General features: G+C 41.2%; 1 protein-coding gene across 6 annotated transcripts in view; it reads right to left on the bottom strand.

Moving 5' to 3' along the window:
* Positions 1–18974, bottom strand: part of LOC143040741 (putative glutamate receptor) — a 57921-nt gene extending 38947 nt beyond the window's left edge. Inside the window, exons 1-6 of one of the 6 annotated variants that reach the window (XM_076212130.1) lie at positions 18489–18974; positions 9302–9847; positions 8948–9178; positions 8773–8840; positions 8098–8449; positions 7487–7901 (exon numbers count right to left, since the gene is read on the bottom strand). In XM_076212130.1, the coding sequence (XP_076068245.1) occupies positions 7487–7901; positions 8098–8449; positions 8773–8840; positions 8948–8973 (861 nt within the window). In that variant the 5' untranslated portion in view covers positions 8974–9178; positions 9302–9847; positions 18489–18974. Of the gene's footprint in view, positions 1–7486; positions 7902–8097; positions 8450–8772; positions 8841–8947; positions 15236–18488 lie in introns of all 6 variants that reach the window. The other 5 variants (XM_076212131.1, XM_076212129.1, XM_076212132.1 and 2 more) reach the window with 5 other exon arrangements.
* Between the last annotated feature and the right edge of the window lie 378 nt (positions 18975–19352).

Raw genomic sequence — 19352 nt, forward strand, 5'->3', positions numbered from 1 at the left:
GAGAGTGAATAATCACCTACGAGCTCCCGGAAGACAATGTTGACCTCATGAAAGTATGTTTTACTTGGACGGTGACGGCTACGGCAGAGGCAGCCATTTTCACTCACCAAAGGTAGAACCAGCTGATATAGGGACTTCTGCTACTACAGAATAAGGAGGGTCAATCTCTTGATCGTGCTCCGTCGAACCTTTAGAAAGTACCACACTTTGGAGAACCTTGACAATACGACGCAGTTGCAGTGGCAAAGGAGAGACAGCTCATTGAGACCGTGAGGCCGGTTGCGGAAGTGGCGCGCCGGCTCTGAGGTACTTTACAACTTGGTAAACTCTGGAAGAAGGCACCGGCAGCCCCTAGTAGTGCTGGGCAAATACCGCTAATTTCAATACCGGAATTACCGGTAAACAACAATGCCGTTACCGGAATTACCGGTAATTTACCGGTAAAAGACTCGTGAGGTAGTAGTGACGTCCCAAGTTCGAGTCGCCTTTATGACTTAAATCTAAACAAATTTCATCCTACCATGGTGTGTAGTCACAAGTTTTGTAACGTCGTCACTATAAAAATCCTGCGCTCCGAGTCGTTACTCCAACTCTCGTGGGCGGGGAGTAGGGAGGGGGTGCGTGTAAGGTCACAGCATTACCTACTCTCCCTCAGTGCATAGGCCTACTCACCAATCCCCCCCTCCCCCTCTCACACTCCACTTCCGTCTCTATGTAAGTGCAATTTCATACAAAGAATATATTTTTCACATAGAAACACAATTTCATAAAAGAAAAATAATTACATGCATCATTTTTACACATTACACATAAAAATTCATTTCCAAAATCACCCATTTTTCATTTAGTCAGGACAGTTTTTTTTGTACAATTGAGGTTTTAAAGGTTTTGTGCGAGATGAATTGACATATGTAGGTCATTTTCATAATGTTTTTTTTTTACCAAGTTCCTCTTATATATTTTTTTCAATTGTTCATAGTTGTCATTTTTTATATTGGAATTACGTTAATTTTGTATTAGCAGGACTCTACGATCCCTATATTTATATTATAGTACCTTTAAATGGACAAAAAACACACGCATATGTTTTATTTTAATTTTTTATTCTGTGCATCCATTTGGATACATGCCCACCGGAACATAGGCTGACTAATCGAATACGTACATTTTGCACTGAACCCCTGCGGGCCGAGATGCGAACAAAACGATCTAGCACGACTGTTAATTTTCATATTCGAATACGTAATTTTCGTACTGTGCATCTGTGGGCCGAGAAGGGAGCAGGACGATCTAGCACGTTGAATACGTTCCTGTTCATTTTCATCCTACGTAGGGCCGTCAGTACTGTCACTCAGTACCACCAAGCCGAAACGTGCTTCCCGCTCTCTGAGTATTATGGGATAGCTTATCGGTTAACGGAGCCTAAACGGTAGCAGATTTTTTGCTGGTAAGCTACCGTCAAGGTTGTTACCGATAAAACCCGTAACTACCGGTAGCTGCCCACCACTACCGTCACTCAGTACCACCAAGCCGAGACGTGCTTACCGCTCCACGAGTGTTTGGTATAGCTTATCGGTTAGCGGAACCTTAACGGTAGCAGAATTATTGCCGGTAAGCTACCGTCAAGGCTGTTACCGATAAAACCGGTAACTTTACCGGTAGCTGCCCACCACTAGCCCCTAGACTCCTAGAGGAAGACAACCGCCTGGTAGTCGAATTATCTGGACGGACTCCCACTGCAAACCTCCTCTCAGTGTAGGAGGAATAGAGATGGCGGAATTCTGTTTAGGGTGTGGCATACATCATGAGCCATTCTGCCAAATCAATATTAATACATACTCCTTCTTATTTCCCATGCATGTGCTATGTGCTATTTGATATTTTTATTCTATATATAGTAATGGAAGCTGCATACTGCAATGAGTATCACTTTTTAGGATTGTAATATCGATTACTCACCCCATCCCACCTGTCTCACGAGTGACCTCGGCGTGAAAACATGGGGAAAAAAGTGCTGCTGCCAAGCGTCATAGAACTTTTTCAGATCGTTGTTATAATTAAAAAAAAAAGTGATACTGATTGTACTCTAGAAGTTCTTTTACTATATATAGAAAAATCTAAATAGCATATAGATTGGAAATAGAGAGAGAGAGAGGTAGTACTAAGGTTGATTTGGGAGAATGGCTATCAGTAAATCACAACGTATGCACACCCTGAACGGACTCCTTGTAACGTACGAAACGGTACTGGGGCGAATCTTTCCAATCGACAGAAGACCGAATCTATTAGAACCTACTTGAGTCCAGCCACACAACAGATGACAGTTACATAACAAGCTGCAAACGTATTTTTCACGGTACAACTCGAAGAAACCAAAACGGGAAAGAATCTATACTTACAAATATAGATGAAACTATAAAACAATCTGCAAATGTGTCGTTCATCGTCAAGTAAAGTTTGACTGCTCGATCTCGGCGAGATGATGTCGACTTTGGCGTTGACGTAGGAGCTGGGCGTTTATATACAAATTTTCATGATATCATCGACGCAGTAGTTTAGAGTGACCAGGAAGTAAATGAATAATCATGGCATATACAAAGTTCCTGACGGTATATTTGTTATTAATTTCTTAGCGATCCGAGGGAGTTTCTCCCCGTCCTTCGTAAGATATGCACTACCAAAACCTACTCATTTTCGTCATTTTCCAAAACATAGTACAATCTTGATCTCTACCTTCTGGTCATGTAAGTTATAATGCATTTTTGATATTTCAATTCAGAATTATGGAATATAACTTTTCTCAACAGGCACGAATGCAATATGCACATTAAATTGCAATGACGTGCTTGTAAACATGTATGAGGTGGTTAGGTTCGCCCCCTCCTAACCTTTTGGACACCCTAAAAGCAATATTTGTTGGATTCCAATTGCCTTCATGACCTATGCAGGGCCCTGTACTTTTTGTCCAGCCCGTCCTCACAATGTGGAGGGTAACATTGTTGCAGTCTGTGTAATATAATGACTACTGCAACTAGCGCAACCTTGGATCACCACGTGTCAGTTGAAAATATTTTTATATTATTTTCATTCACTGTATTTATTTTTTTATTTTTATTCTACAAAGATAAGGTGATCCGAGGACAGCCAGTGTACACAAACAAATATACATCGAAGACTATTTACTTGTTTTTAAAGTACTATCACCGAATGCCGTGTGTTTCTTTTTTATATTGATCCATTACCGTTATTATTCAGCTTCTGGATGTTAGTGTTTGCTCACATTTGAAGGAACACTACGGTCCCACGACATATGCTCACACGACAAATGCTCACACGACATATGCTCACAACCTTCATGGAAAGAGACAAATGCTTACAAATGTTTGCAATCTGTCATGAATAGTGATGAAAAAATATTATCGGGATTTAATTTCTTTGCGTTTTTTCGTTTTTTTTTACACTGTCAAAGTTGCTCAGATATTGAAATTGAGTATATAAAAGCAGGTGTAAGTACTTGATTCATCCCTCTACATATATGTGTACCTATCTTCAGACACTATAAAAATAAGCATAAGCAATTGACTTTTTTGTCAGATGCTGCAACAAGTGTAGATGCTGTATATGGACCAATATGTCAACCTTACAAAATCTAAATAAGCATGAATGTAGCAGTGTGTCGGTGAGGAAAGTTGAAAAACGGGGTCTTGCCTTTTGAGTTTATTAGCAAGCGGATGTAAACAAACAAGCGACGTCTAGAACGTCTTCGTATCAATAACTTGACATAAACAAAAGATGTCTACATAGGATTCAATTAGATACACATGACTAAAGGTGCTGTATAGGATCTAAACCTATTACAAAGTATAAAACATATGAGAATCACATATATAAGGAATCTACAGCACCAGTATACAATTCTTTAACACCATCTACATGTATATAAAACTAATAATAAGACAATTAATCTCAATTTACCACAATGAAGCTATTTGCCAATATATTGTGTCTGCATACACCAACAATGTCATCAACTTGAAAACAAACAAGCATTGATCAGTTCATATGCCTTTATACAATATAGCCATGTGTTGTACATGTGTTTGATGGACTGCTATAAATGGTTTCCATCCTTCCTCAACAGACATTCTCCTCTTCCCCAAAGTCCCCTTCATCCCATCCATCCACCTCATCCTAGGATGTCCCCTCATGTTCACTCCCTCCACATCTGCCTTCCATACCTCTTTTACTAGTCTTTCTTCACTCATTCTTCCATGTGTCCAAAACATCCTAATACTCTTTCATCAACCCTATCTCCCAACTCCCTTTCCACCCCTGTTCTCCTCCTCACCTCATTTCTCACTCTATCTAGCCTAGAATCCCCTATCATACTTCTCAGACACCTCATCTTAAACACATTCAAACTCCTTCTCTCTTATGTTCCATGTTTCTGCCCCATACAGTGCTGTTGGCACAATCACTCCTTCATACAGTCTCCTCTTAGCATCCATTCCTAAATGTCTATTCCTCATTACACTTTTAATCCACCAAGGCATTTACTCGCTTCTCTCAATCTACATTCTACCTCCACCTTCACTCCACCTTTTCCTGCCACATTTGCACCCAAGTATCTAAAACTATCCACTTCCTCCAGTCGCTCTCCCTTAATGCTCACTTCCAGTCTACTGCCACTTTCACCCCTTGTACATTTCATCACCTTACTTTTACCCACATTTATCTTCAGCTTTCTTCTATCACATACTCTCCCAAACTCTGTCACCAACTTCCTCAATCCCTCCTCTAATCCTGCCACAAGCAGTGTCGTCAGCAAACAACAGCTGGCTCACCTCCCATTTTTCTCCATTTTCTTTAACCATCTCCAATCCCTGACCCACTACCCTTGCATTTACCTCTTGCTCTACCCCATCCATGTATAAGTTGAACAGCCAGGGCGACATAACGCATCCTTGACGAAGTCTCACCTTTACCTCGAACCACTCACTCTCTCCATTTCTAATCCTGACACACACTCTACTACCCTCATAAAAACTCTTGACAGTTCCTAGAAGCTTTCCTCCTATCCCGTATATCCGTAAAACCTCCCACAATGCCTTTCTGTCTACCCTGTCGTAAGCCTTTTCCAGATCCATAAAAGCCCAAAAAACATCCTTCCCCTTTCCTATAGTTTTCTCACATATCTGTCTTACCACAAAAATCTGATCTACACAACTTCTACCCTTCCTAAATCCATACTGTTCCTCACCAATTACTCTCTCTGTTCCTCTCCTAATCCTCTCAATCAAGATCCTCCCATAAGCCTTCCCAACTACACTTAACAAGCTAATCCCTCTGAAACTAATACATTCACACTTGTCCCCTTTTCCCTTGTAAAATGGAACTATACAGGCACTCCTTCAGTCCTCTGGCACTCTACTCTTTCTCCAGCAAACATTAAATAACCTCACCAGCCAGTCCACCATCACTGTACCTCCTTTTTTTTTTAGACATTCTGCATGGCATCCATCCAGACCAGGTGCCTTACCTGCTTTCATCATTTTAACAACTGCCTTCACTTCATCCTTCCTTATTTCTCCTCCATTTTCCTCACTCATCACGGTCATTTTCTTAGCATTTCCTACTGCAGCTATCTTTCCCTCCCTATCCTCCTTCACATTTAGCAACTCCCTAAAATATTCTGCCCATCTTCCCCTTACTGCCTTCTCTTCCATTATCATCTCTCCATCGACACCTTTTACCTTTTCTTCTCTACTTGATTCGCCTCCTCTTCCTCTCTTAATTTCTTTCCAAAACATCTTTTCATTACTTTCAATATTTTCTGTCATACTCTTACCCCATTTCATATCTGCTCTCCTCTTTACCTCCTTTAACTTTTGCTTTACTTCTCTTTTCTTTTCTTTGTACCTTTCATATGACTCCCTCGTCCTATTTTGTAACCAATCTGAGAAAGCTCACTTCTTTTCTACAACCTTCTTTGTTTCCTCATCCCACCGTTCACTACCCTTCCTTCTATTTCCTCCTGTCCTTCTTGTTCCACACACCATCTTTGCACACTTTGTGACTCCCTCCTTGAACCATCCCAGTTCCTCCTCCACACCTACCTCTACTCTATCCTTCACTCCCTCCCACTCCTCCTTCAGCTTCTTGTACTCCTTTTCCTTTTCATTTAAAGAGTTCACTCTAAGCACCTCCCTACCTTTTGTCCCTTTCCTCTTTCTCCATCTATCCTCCACTCTCAACTTACCTTCCACCAAAAAATGATCTGATATTCCCCCACCCTCTCCCCTTAGCACATGTACATCCTTAACTCTTCCTATCATAAACCTATTTACCACTACATAGTCCATTAACGCTCTATCTACCACCCTTCCATCCACCACCTTCTCCCATGTGTACTTATGCTTGACTTTCTTCCGAAACACCGTATTTGCTATCATCAACTCTCTTTCTAGACACATTTCCACCATCAACTCTCCACTACGATTCTTTCCTGGAACTCCACATTTCCCAACCACTCCATAAATTGGATCATTTCCTACCCTAGCATTAAGGTCTCCCAGTACTATTACATTGACATTTCTTCCTAAATCCTCTATGCACTCATTTAAATCTATCCAAAAAACCTCCCTTTCTTCTACACTCTTCTCACTGCCAGGCCCATATACACTTACAAAGACCCACATCTCCTTTCCCAGTTTCACCTTCATCCACATTATCCTTGAGGAAACCTCTTTCTACTCCACTACACGTTTACCTATCTCTTCACTTACTAGTATAGCCACCCCTTCCCTCCCTCGCCCTCTCTTCACTCCTGATAACCTCCCACTTACACTCACCCTTCCCTTTCAACTTAGTTTCACTCAAAGCCAACACATCCATCTTTCTTCTCACAAACATACTACCTATCTCTTCCCTTTTACTCTCATCTGTACCACATCCACGCACATTAAAAGACCCAAACCTTAGGGTGCTGGTCGGAAAACTCCTAGACCCTCTTATGCCTTTACTTTTTCTTTTAGGAATGTCCCCTGTGGGGCTACAAGGAGAAGGATGCCTAGTCCCAATCCCCGTCCCTTTCTTCTCGCCTCTTACGATCCAAGTGGAAATACTTGGTGGCAGTATTCTTTTCCCCCACCACAGGGGGAAACAAGCAAATGGCTTTGAAAAAAAAATTGGATTTGGACCTGTAATCTGCCAACTCAGCTATTACTTGGGTCTCATCGACATTTGGCAATTGTGCATCAATTTCATAAATGGCCTGCATTGCATCCAACTGAAAATCAACAATATTTTTAGTATAAGTATATGGTACCACAACTTGTATAATTCTAAAGAGATACTACTAGTAATTTAGGTCAGGTGAATTCAGGTTAAGTAAGACTTAGAGGCATATGCAGTGGCATACAGGGAAGACTGCATTTTGGGGGTAATAAAAACATATTATTACAAAATGAAAATAAAAACTACTTACCGCTTCTTCACCCGAAAGGTGACACCCACAGTAACAAGGATCCACCAAGTTGGCTGCAAGGTGAATACTTTTCACCAGGAATTTCCTTTCACGAATTATTCCCTTGAAGGCATATTCTTCACTCTTGAGGATTTGGGATGAGGAGAGATTCTCTTCAAAGGACAGCTTTAAATCACTGTACACTTTCATTACCAGAGAGAGGTTTTTATTGTCTCCTTCTGTGGCAGTGATGGCATCTGCCACTGGTTTCAGGAGCTTGAGAATACCCTCAGTCTGATCCCAAAATACTTCTGAAGGTAGGAGCTTCCTAATGGACAAATCCAAAGAAGGCTTGGCATCATCATTGATTGCAAGAGCCTGAAGTGCATGTTTGTTATTGCATACACTCTTCAGCCACTGGATAATGGATCCCCACCTGAAACAAAGGAGGACAACAATATTAGTACCAGTATGAATTCTCAATTCAAAACAGCTCAGCCATGAGAAACATTAAATTAAATGTACCATCAATAAAGAATTCACAGCAATTATACTGGCATAAGAATGATATTTCAAATACTATTTTGCAAGTTATGATCTTTAGCAATTAGTAATATACTAATAATTCTTACCTTGTTTTAACAGGCAGTTTTAGTGTCTGCTGTTGCCCTTGTGGTGACTGCTGTTGATGTTGTTTGAGTAGAGCAGTGAGCTTTTGGGACTGTTTGACTCCTTTGCAAACTTTTATGCAGTCAGACTGGATATTCTGCAGACTTGATCTTTTGTCTGTGAATATTAACTGCAGAGTGTGAGCCATGCAATCATATGGTTTTATGTGGGGATATTCCAACTGAAGCAGTTCCCAAGCCTTTTTCATATTAAAGGCATTATCTGTGCAGACCCCCAGCACTTTCAATGACCCAATGTCATCTACTACTTTCTTCAGGATATCTGCTATGGACTGCCCAGTGTGGCTTTCTGCACCTAATAATAAAACAGAAAAGAGGGAGGGTGGAGGGGTGTGGAGTGTATTCAGGGATGGAATGGGTGGAAATGATTTTATGCCTTTCCCTTTTTGGCTACCTCCCTTGTAAGGGGGAAAAAGCCTTGGTATATGTATGTATAATCAGATATTGCAGCATATTCCAAAAGTACAAAACTAATGAAAACCAGAATACAGAGAATTGAATATTGATTAATATAAATCTCTTCTTAAGATAGGAGGTTTATGTGAAATACTTTATTTTATTGTCTAAGTTAATTTTGTAATTGAGTTGTAATTGACTGCTATTTTAACTGAAACTAACCTGTTGCAATGCTGCTCCAAAATATGGGCCTTGGCACTGTCACAATGAAGTTTATGATCCCCTCATTCCTGTAATTATCCAGTATTTTAGGATTAATTAGGGCAATAATTATTTATAACAATTTATTAGGAATAATAAGTGACATAATGATGTTACATATTCCTACAGTTCTTACCTGACATTAGTCCAACTATCACACATTACTGCAACACTAGAAGCAGATGCTACTAGTTCCTTAACAGTTACAGAACACTCCTGGTAGACCCTCTCAAGAAGATTGTTTGAGATTGAGTCCTGGCTCGGAATCTTGAAAGATGGCCTCAGTCTTGAAGAACTTTGCCCACAACTTATTACCCACCATGCCTAGTGGACAGCCACTTGCATAGATAGCCCGGGCTAACTGCAACTGAGCTTCTTGTAATGCATTTTATTTCCATTAATCATGATACTGATAGACAGATAACTGAATGTAGACATTGGAAACACATTAGTATATAAAATATATAACTATAGCATAGTATATACTTACTGTTTGTGTTTCTGTCTTTTGTCAACATATGTGTATGAAGCAATCCTCTGCTGTGTTAACTTTTTGGCTTTGGCAGGAGTGGAAGTCACTGGAGTGATTCCAGAACTGACAGAGACAGATGATCCAGGTCTACTTGTTGTGCCTGTGGCTGTGTCAGGTCTGGGCAAAGCCATCAGAATCGGACTTGTGAAAAATGAATTGTCTAATGTCCTTTGCATTGTATGAGTGCTTGTACTTGTTGCACTTGTATCATGCTAGAGCAACTGCAGTTCCATGTCTGAGTCACTGTCTGTACCTTGTAGTTTCAGCATCAGTAAGAACTTTTTTTTTTTTCCTTTACCATGTGTCAAATATTTCTTGATTTTTTCACCACATTTTTTGCACTGAACTATATGGTTTACCAACCGACTTCCGTTTTTTTTACAGTACTGTCAAGCAAAATAAGCATTTCACTTATGCCACTTTCTCATCACTTGGGACATCTTTGAATAATTTGGCAACTGGAGTCTTCTCTCTGCCTGGCATTGTAGGTTTTACTCACACTACCTACACAACAACAGAATACAGGACTGATAACAAACACGAACAACTTACAATGTTGCCAAATCTCAGTCACAGTGGTGCCAAACCTCTTTTGAGACAAAATTCCAGAAACTACACCAAATTGGCAGAAAATGCATATATATCACCACCATCAAAGACCTATTATTAACACACATGTATTTGAGAGTTAAAGATGCAACAGGGTCATTGTAAAATCAATAAAATATATCAAAACATGACACACAGAAAACGGGACATGACCTAAAATCACAAAAAAAAACTATGTCTGAGGGGTATTCTGTTTTATTTGATAATCTAGAAACAATTGTAATGTGTTTTTTTCTTGCCGAGATATTCAAGACAGAATAAAAAAAAGTAAATAAATAAGATTTTTTTTTTTTTCTTTTTTTTTTGCATCACTAGTCATGAAGGTACTTTGGTATGCGATCTGCACTTTACCTCTATTGTGATTTGTAACAAGAAAAGTTACACGTAGATCGCATTCACTGTATAAATCGCATTCCAAAGTATATTATGTTTATATTATATAATTCTTATGCAATCAATCTATTAACATTTCTTGATGGTATTTACGCATGTCGCCAACAACACTGGCAATGCGGAAAGGTAAGGAGTCCCGTGTGTATAAATGTCGACAGCTCATTCCTCATCATTATTTATAGCCTACCTGCGCTCCCTTCCATGATTTTACCTGCATTGCTGATGTTTGTTCGATTCACAGATAAAATTGGTAAACTTGCTTAAAATTTGTTTTATCTTTAAATACATATAATAAGGGCTTTTCCCCTCTTACAAGGGAGGTAACCAAAATCAAAGGCATACTTCTACTCCCATCCATTTCATCCCCACCCACTAAACTCCCATTCACCACCCCTACTTCCCTCTTTTCTTGTCTCCTGGATGATGGGTCATCCCTGCATCTCGCCCATTCCTCTGGGTTACAAACAATGCAGCAAGACATAGTCCATCCATAGCAAGGCCGCTTCATCTAATCAGCGACCCCCTTCTCCGTCCCCTCATGCAGAAAAAGAGAAAATGGAGAGAAATCCCTTAGGGCTGCATCAAAATATCATTCACAAATAACCACTCACTTACCCCGATCCCACCACTCACTCCTTTCTATGCATCTTAGTATCATCCATACACAATCATTCTCCACTCACCCCTATCTTCTGTTTTTCCTTTCCTTCCTTACAAGACATCCCCCTCTTTCCCAACGTCTCCTTTACCCCACCCATCCATTTCCTCCTTGATCGCCCCCTTCTATTCACTCCATCTACCTCTGCATTCCACATTTCATTTACTAATATTTATTCACTCATTCTTTCCATGTGTCCAAACCATCCCAATACTCTTTTATCAACCCTATTTTCCAATTCTTTATCCATCCCAGCCTAGTAACCCCTACCATACGTCTCAGACATTTCATCTAAAACACATTTAAACTCTTCCTCTTTTATGTTCCATGTTTCTGCCCCAGACACCTCAGAAATACAAATCTCTTCCTACGCAGACGACATAACAATCACATGCACACATCGTAACACAGACAAAGCTGCAGAAATAATCCAGCCATACCTTGATACACTCAACACATGGTTCATCACAAACAGACTCAACATAGCTCCAACCAAATCTACAGCAACACTTCTCACCAACTGGACAAAAGAACACAAATACATACCTCATCTCTACATCAACAACACTCTAATACCACACACAAACACACCAAAAATTCTTGGGTGTAACATACGATACATCCATGGCTTTCAAACAACACATCACAAACATAAAAAAACAAATGCACACCTAGACTTAAAGCACTTAAGTCAATCACTGGAACAACATTTGGACAAAACAAAGAAACTAATACAACAATATACAAACAATGCATACGCTCAGTGATGAATTATGCGAGTCCTGCATGGGCTCCTAATCTCAGTGAGACACACCACAACACCCTTCAAATCATACAAAACAAAGCCCTAAAAACAATTACAGGCTGCACAAATACAACACCTACAGACCATTTACACCATGAAACAAAAGTCCTCAAAGTCAAGGACCACCTCAACATGAGGCACACAAACACTTGCTGCAGCCACCACAAACACATCACACCCACTACACTACATAGCAGAACACCCACACACACCAAGAAACATTAAAACAACACCCAAAGACCTGTATCACACAGAGATACTCTCTTCTCTTCCTCCACAACCACCAAATACCAGCCTCCGGAAACATATTCATAATCATATCACTCACCGCTCCATTAACACACTGAAAGACAACACACTGCTGCATGCCAGACCCCCTGATATCCACCCTTCTGAATCCTCTCTCCCACAAAAGGACAGAGTCCACCTGGCCAGACTGCGGTGCAGCCACCACCCAGCACTTCTAAGCTACCAGAAGAGGCTGGATGACTGCATTGTGAACAGCTGCCCAGGATGTAACACTTCACCCCATACCATACAACACATAATGGAAGACTGCATTATACACAATCATGCACGCAAACAACACAGCTTACACTCTATAAAGGATTTGTGGGAAAACCCAGTTTCGGCTGTGGCATTCCTTGGGGAGACGGGACTGCTCAGATAGACAGTCTAGGGAACGACAACAACAACAACCGTACTGATGGCAATGCTGGAACTCATCATCCTCATCCACCAGTCCATCTGCTTCATGGACACAAGTGCCAGTACCAAAACCCACCTCTCTACTACAGACAACACCACAGGAAACTCAACACAAATCCGAACAGGTAACAAATCCACAATGACAATAGTTAACATCTACATCTCCCACAGTTCCAAATACCTATAGGCCTAATCTTAACCAAATTGCCACTGTCCCTGACTTTATCCTCGGTGGTGACTTCAAAGCCAAGTCGTTGGCCTGGTGTGTCAACGATCCTGATACAGACACAGGGTTTGATCTACAAATACAACTTAACTCATTGACCATTATGAACAATGCCTATAATCACACACACATCAAGCCCTCTACACCCACTCCTCTCCTGACATCACCTTCTGTTTCCCTTGCCTAACCCCAACAACTTCATGGAAAGTGGTTGGAGCCCTCAAATCCAACCACCTTCTAATTATCATCACCACCAAAACATGATTCACCTCAGTTGGCCACATATACATATACACCAATTACAAGAGAGTAAGCTGAGCTTTAACTGAAGAGACAGAACAGCAATTTGAGACACCTAACAATACACCAATCACATAGATGCACTGTGCATGCTTTCAATACAATCATACAAAACAGACAAGAAATACATCCCCAGAGGCAATAGAAAATCACACAACCCAAACTTTACACTAGAAATCCAAGGTCTCATCAGACTATGGGACACAGTTAAACACTATACCCCCACACTTCTCCCTCAGAACATAGCAGGCCAAATACAAGCACTAAATATTGATATTAACAAAATACATGAACAATAATCACATAATTGGCAAACATTTGTCAATACAATCATGGAACAAACACCAAAAATCTGTACAAGACACTCACCAGCATTTCACTATTCAATAGTAACACAACATGCTCCGACACAGCAATAACCACAGCAATATTCAACTTATCCTCAAACAGACAACATGCAAACACATTTATACATCATTTTGCACAGACAAGCCATCTCACCTCTCACCCTGATGACTGACACATCATTTGACATAAGAAAAACTTCCCAACAGATCCAGACTACACACCCTTCACTGACAGCCAGACAAACTATATAATCCATAACCTCAAGCACTCATCCACCTGTGGACCTGATATTATGAGTAACATCCTCCTACAAGACATTGGACCACATGGCATACATGCTCTCACCAACATTGCAAACTAGTTATTCACACAACAATATACCTGACATCTGGAAGCATGGGAAAATCATCACCATCCCCAAACCCAACAAAGACCCAACAGTTCCAGCATCACACTTCTCTGCAACCCCTCCTAAGTTATAGAATGCCTCCTACTACAAGTTCTTTCCACATGTCCAAACCATCCCAAAACTTTTTCATCAATCCTATCTTCCAACTCTCTTTCCAACCCCATTCTCCTCCTCACATCCTTGTTTCTTACTCGATCCAGCCTAGTAACCTCTATCATATTTCTCTGGCACCTCATCTCAAACACATTCAAACTCCTCCTCTCTTATGTTCCATGTTTCTGTCCCATACAAAACTGTTGGCACTCACTACTTCATACAATCTCCTTTTAGCATCCATTCCCAAATGTCTGTTTCTCATTTCACTTTTTAATCCACCAAGGCATTCATTCTCTCAATCTGTATTCTACCTCCACCTCCACTCCTCCCTTTCCCATCACATTTGCACCTATCTAAAACTATCCACTTCCTCCAGTCTCTCCCCCTTAATACTCACTTCAGTCTGCTGCCACTTTCTCCCCTTGTACATCTCATCACCTTACTTTTACTAAAATTTATCTTTCAACTTTCTTCTTTTGCACACCTTCTCACTGTCACTAACTTCCTCAATCCCTCCTCTGATCCTGCCACAAGTGCAGTGTTGTAAGCAAACAACTGGCATATCTCTCACTTTTCTCCATTTTCTTTAACCATTTCCAATCCCCAACCCATTACCATTCTGTCTCTTACACTACCTCATACATGTATATATTGAACAGCCAAGGTGACATAAGACATCCCTGGCAAAGTCCCACCTTTACCTCAAACCCCGCAATCTCTCCATTTCTGATTCAAATACAGGCTCTACTACTCTCATAACAACTCTTGACTGCTCTTAAGAGCTTTCCTCCTATCCCATATATCTACAATACCTCCCACAGTGCCTTCCTTTCTTCCATGTCATAAGCCTTTTCCAAATCCATAAAGGCCCAAGAAACATCCTAACCTTTCCTATTGCTTTCTCACATATCTGTCTTACCACAAAAATCTGATCCATGCAACCCCTACCTGTCCTAAACCCACAATGTTCCTCACCAATTACTCTTTTCTTCTAATTCTCTCTGTCATAACCCTCCCATAAGCCTTCCCAACTACACTTAATAAACTAATCCTTCTGAAATTACTACACTCACACTTGTCCTTCTTTCCCTTGTAAAGTGGAATTATACAGGCACTCCTCCAGTCCTCCGCCACTCTACCCTCTTTGAAACAAACATAAAATAACTTCACAAGCCAGTCCACCATCACCATACCTCCCTTTTTTAGACATTCTACATGACACCTATTCAACCCAGGTTCCTTACCTACCCTCATCATCTTAACTGCCTTCACCTCATCTTTCCTTACATCTCCATTTTCCTTGCTCATCACAGCCATTTTCTTGGCGCTTCCTCCTGGAACTACAAACAATTCATACAATTAATTGTGCGAGCCCTGCATGGGTCTCTAATCTCACTAAGACACACCACAACACCCTTCAGACTATTCAAAACAAAGCCCTAAAGACAATTACAGGGTGCACAAATAGAAGTACAACATCTACAGACCATTTACACCATGAAGTGAAAGTCCTCAAAGTCAAGGATCACCTTGACATGAGAGGCAAAAACACTTGCCACAGTCTCTACAAACACAGCACAACCACTACACTGCTCTTTCCGAACTGACATATGAGCAAAGACTGTCCAAACTAGAATTACCAACTTTGGAACAAAGAAGGGAAAGAGGAGACTTACTGACTATCTACAGAATAATGAAAGGAACAGAAGTCTTAGATAAGAATGACTTGTTAATATGGGATAATGGTAAAACAAGACATGAAAAGAAACTAAAAAAGGATAGTTACAGAAGAGATCTGAAAAGGAACAGCTTCCCACACAGAGTGATAGATACTTGGAACAAATTAGACAACAAAACAGTGTGTGCAAACACTATTCAAGATTTTAAGAAAAAACTTGATGCTGAGAGATACAAAGACGGGTCACCACGAGCATAGCAAGCATGCCAAGAAGCATGCCAAGAAGCATCAAAACAACACCCAAATAGTCTCTTCTTTTCCTCCACAAATGCCAGACACCAGCCTCCAGATGCATGTCCATAATCATATCACTCACTGCTCCATCAACAGCCCTTCTAAGCTACCAGAAGAAGCTAGATAATAGTATTGCAGATAACATTCCAGGATGTAACACTTCACCCCATACTATACAACAAATTTTTGGAAGACTGCACTATACATAAGTATACATGACAACAACATGATATACACTCTATAAAGAATTTATGGGAAAACCCAATTCTAGCCATGGCATTCCTCAGGGATATGGGACTGCTTGGCCAGTCTAGGGAATGGCAACAACAACCAGCTATTAGGTGTATGGCATTCCTTGGGCAGCAGAGGCAGTCTTCATGACCCATTCAAGGGGAGATTATGTAGGTGCATACCCCCACCCCCTTTTTTTCACCACTTCCTTCAATTTGGCCACAATCTCACCCACAGGTCCAGGGCCACTAGGCCTCATGTGGATTTGACTTTGACATCTCCATGGCATAGGTGTAGGCACCAAAGGAGAAAGGCAAAAATCTATGCAATCCTCAAATTTGGCTGTGCCCCATGCACACACCTTTGGGTCCAGGTTCCTCACATGTACCTCACAGTGCCCTGTCCATGACTCTCTTCCTTGAGTAAGTTTGGGCCAAATCGGTCGTCGACCTGCCACCAGATGCATGAAGTTCCTGTTTTCTCAGCAGCTTTTTCCCACTTTGCTGGACCACCACATTCTTCTTGCTTAATTTTTCCCTGAGAGTGGCAGTCCATCTTGCACTGAAAATTTACCAGCTATGCCACATAGTTTAGTTTGGTATAATTAGCAGACCAATTTATTTCTAGTTAGGCTGGTCTTATTCTGACATACTATACAAAAGAAAATGCATCTCACAACAGTAGTATTGCCTGTATTAATGATGCCATTTACCTATAATTAATCAACTACTTGGCTGCATACATGTTTACTTTTACTAGTTTACAATTATAGGAGAGGAACAGAGGGAGCAATTAGTGAGGAACAGTGTGGGTTTAGGACAGGTAGAGGTTGTGTACATCAGATTTTTTGGTAAGACAGATATGTGAGAAAGCTATAGGAAAAGGTAAGGATGTTTTTGGGCTTTTATGGATTTGGAAAAGGCTTATGGTAGGGTAGACAGGAAGGCACTGTGGAAGGTATTGCATATATATGGGATAGGAAGAAAGCTTTTAGGAGCTGTCAAGAGTTTCTACAAGAGTAGTAGAGCATGTGTCAGGATTAGAAATGGAGAGAGTGAGTGGTTTGAGGTAAAGGTGGGACTTTGTCAGGAATGTGTTATGTCATCCTGGCTATTCAATTTATACATGGATGGGGTAGTGCGAGAGGTAAATGCAAGGGTGGTGGGTCAGGGATTGGAGATGGTTAAAGAAAATGGAGAAAAGTGGGAGATAAGCCAGCTGTTGTTTGTGGACGACACTGCACTTGTAGCAGGATCAGAGGAGGGATTGAGGAAGTTAGTGACAGAGTTTGGGAAAGTGTGTGAAAGAAGGAAGCTGAAGATAAATTTGGGTACAAGTAAGGTGATTAGATGTACAAGGGGTGAAAGTGGCAGCAGCCTAGAAGTGAGTTTTAAGCAAGAGAGATTGGAGGAAGTGGATAGTTTTAGATACTTGGGTGCGAATGTGACAGGAAAGGGAGGAGTGGAAGTGGAGGTAGACTGTAGATTGAGAGAAGCAAGTAAATGCCTTGGTGGATTAAAAAGTGTAATGAGAAATAGACATTTGGGAACGGATACTAAGGAGGTTATATGAAGGAATGACTTGCCAACATCACTGTATGGGGTAGAAACATGGAACATAAGAGAGGAAGAGAGGAGCTTGAATGTGTTTGAGATGAGGTGTTTGAGAAGTATGATAGGGGTGACTAGGCAGGATAGAATGAGAAATGAGGTGAGGAGGAGAACAGGGGTGGAAAGGGAGTTGGGAGATAGGGTGGATGAAAGAGTATTGGGATGGTTTGGACATATGGAAAGAATGAGTGAAGAAAGACTAGTAAATGAGGTGTGTAAGGCAGAGTTGGAAGGAGTGAACATGAAGGGGCGACCTAGGATGAGATGGATGGATAGGGTAAAAGGGGCTTTGGGGAAGAGGGGAATGTCTGTTGAGGAAGGATGGGATGTGATGCATGAGGTGGAATGGGTGGGGGACGGGGGTTGAGGGAGTATGTGTGAGAAAAATTTGACGCAGCCTGAAGGGATTTCTCCCCCTCTTCTCCTTTTCTGCATGAGGGGACAGAGGGGGGGGGGTTGCCAATTTAATGAAGCAGCCTTGCTGTGGATGTACTGTGTCTTGCAACACTGCTTCTGACCCAGGGCAGTGGACAAGATGAAGGGATGACCTGTCATCCAGGTGCCAAGATAAGAGGGAGGGAAGAGGGTGGAGGGGAGTGGAGTGTGATAGGGATGGAATGGGTAGGAGTGGTTTTTATGCCTTTGTTTTTTGGCTACCTCCCTTATAAGAGGGAAAAAAAGCCTTTGGTGTATGTATGTACAATTATACATAATTGTCTGCACAGGTATACTTGTAAGTCTCTATCATATACATTGAAGAAAGTGTGAAAGAAACCTTACCTCCAATCAAACTGCTCATTATTGGGTACCGAGTCTTGATTTCCATGGCTATTTCAGTGAACAGCTTTGCATGAAGCTTGTGGTCAGAGTAGTCGGCATATCTCAGGTCCTACAGGCATCTGTGCTCTTCTGCCAACTTGCACAGGGATTTTATCACAATTTTAGGTCACACTAACTCATCAGACATTATATATTTATGTAATTTTTATGTGAGAAGATCACAAAAGTTTCCTGTTTTTGCAGCAAGATGACTACCTTCATGTTACCACTGGAACACGTAACTTGTTTACAAAACGTGTTGCCAGAACATAAGTTTTGGCACCACTTGGTGCTGAAACATTGCTTGTATGAACTGCTTTAGGAATTTTTTAGGGGTAATTTTATGTGAAAAAATAGTTTGACACAGCCCGAACGGATTTCTCCGTCTTCTCTTTTTCTGCACGAGGGGATGGAGAGGAGGGGTCGTCGATTTAATGAAACAGCCTTGCTGTGTCTTGCGACACTGCTTCTGTCCCAGGGTAGTGGGCGAGATGCAGGGATAGCCTGTCATCCAGGAGGAGCCAAGATAAGAGAGAGGGAGGGGGGGTGAATGGGAGTGGAGTATGTGGGGATGGAATGGGTGGGGGTGGAGTACAGTGGTACCTCTATTTACGCGTGCCCTTATGTATGCGAAATTCTATTTATGAGATCAAATTATGGGGAAAATCTTGTTGCTATTTACGTGGGCACATTGGTGTCCATTACTGCGCGGAAAATCAAATCCCACGCTGCCATCTTGCTGACGTCACCATTCACACGTTGTGTTGTGTCTCCTCCCGCCATCTTTGTTTGTTGTGTGCATGACTGGTCCTTCTTTTGGTGCCT

Source organism: Oratosquilla oratoria, chromosome 29, assembly GCF_046742065.1.
Source record: "Oratosquilla oratoria isolate Oo_2021 chromosome 29, ASM4674206v1, whole genome shotgun sequence".
In the NCBI taxonomy this organism is placed as follows: domain Eukaryota; kingdom Metazoa; phylum Arthropoda; class Malacostraca; order Stomatopoda; family Squillidae; genus Oratosquilla; species Oratosquilla oratoria.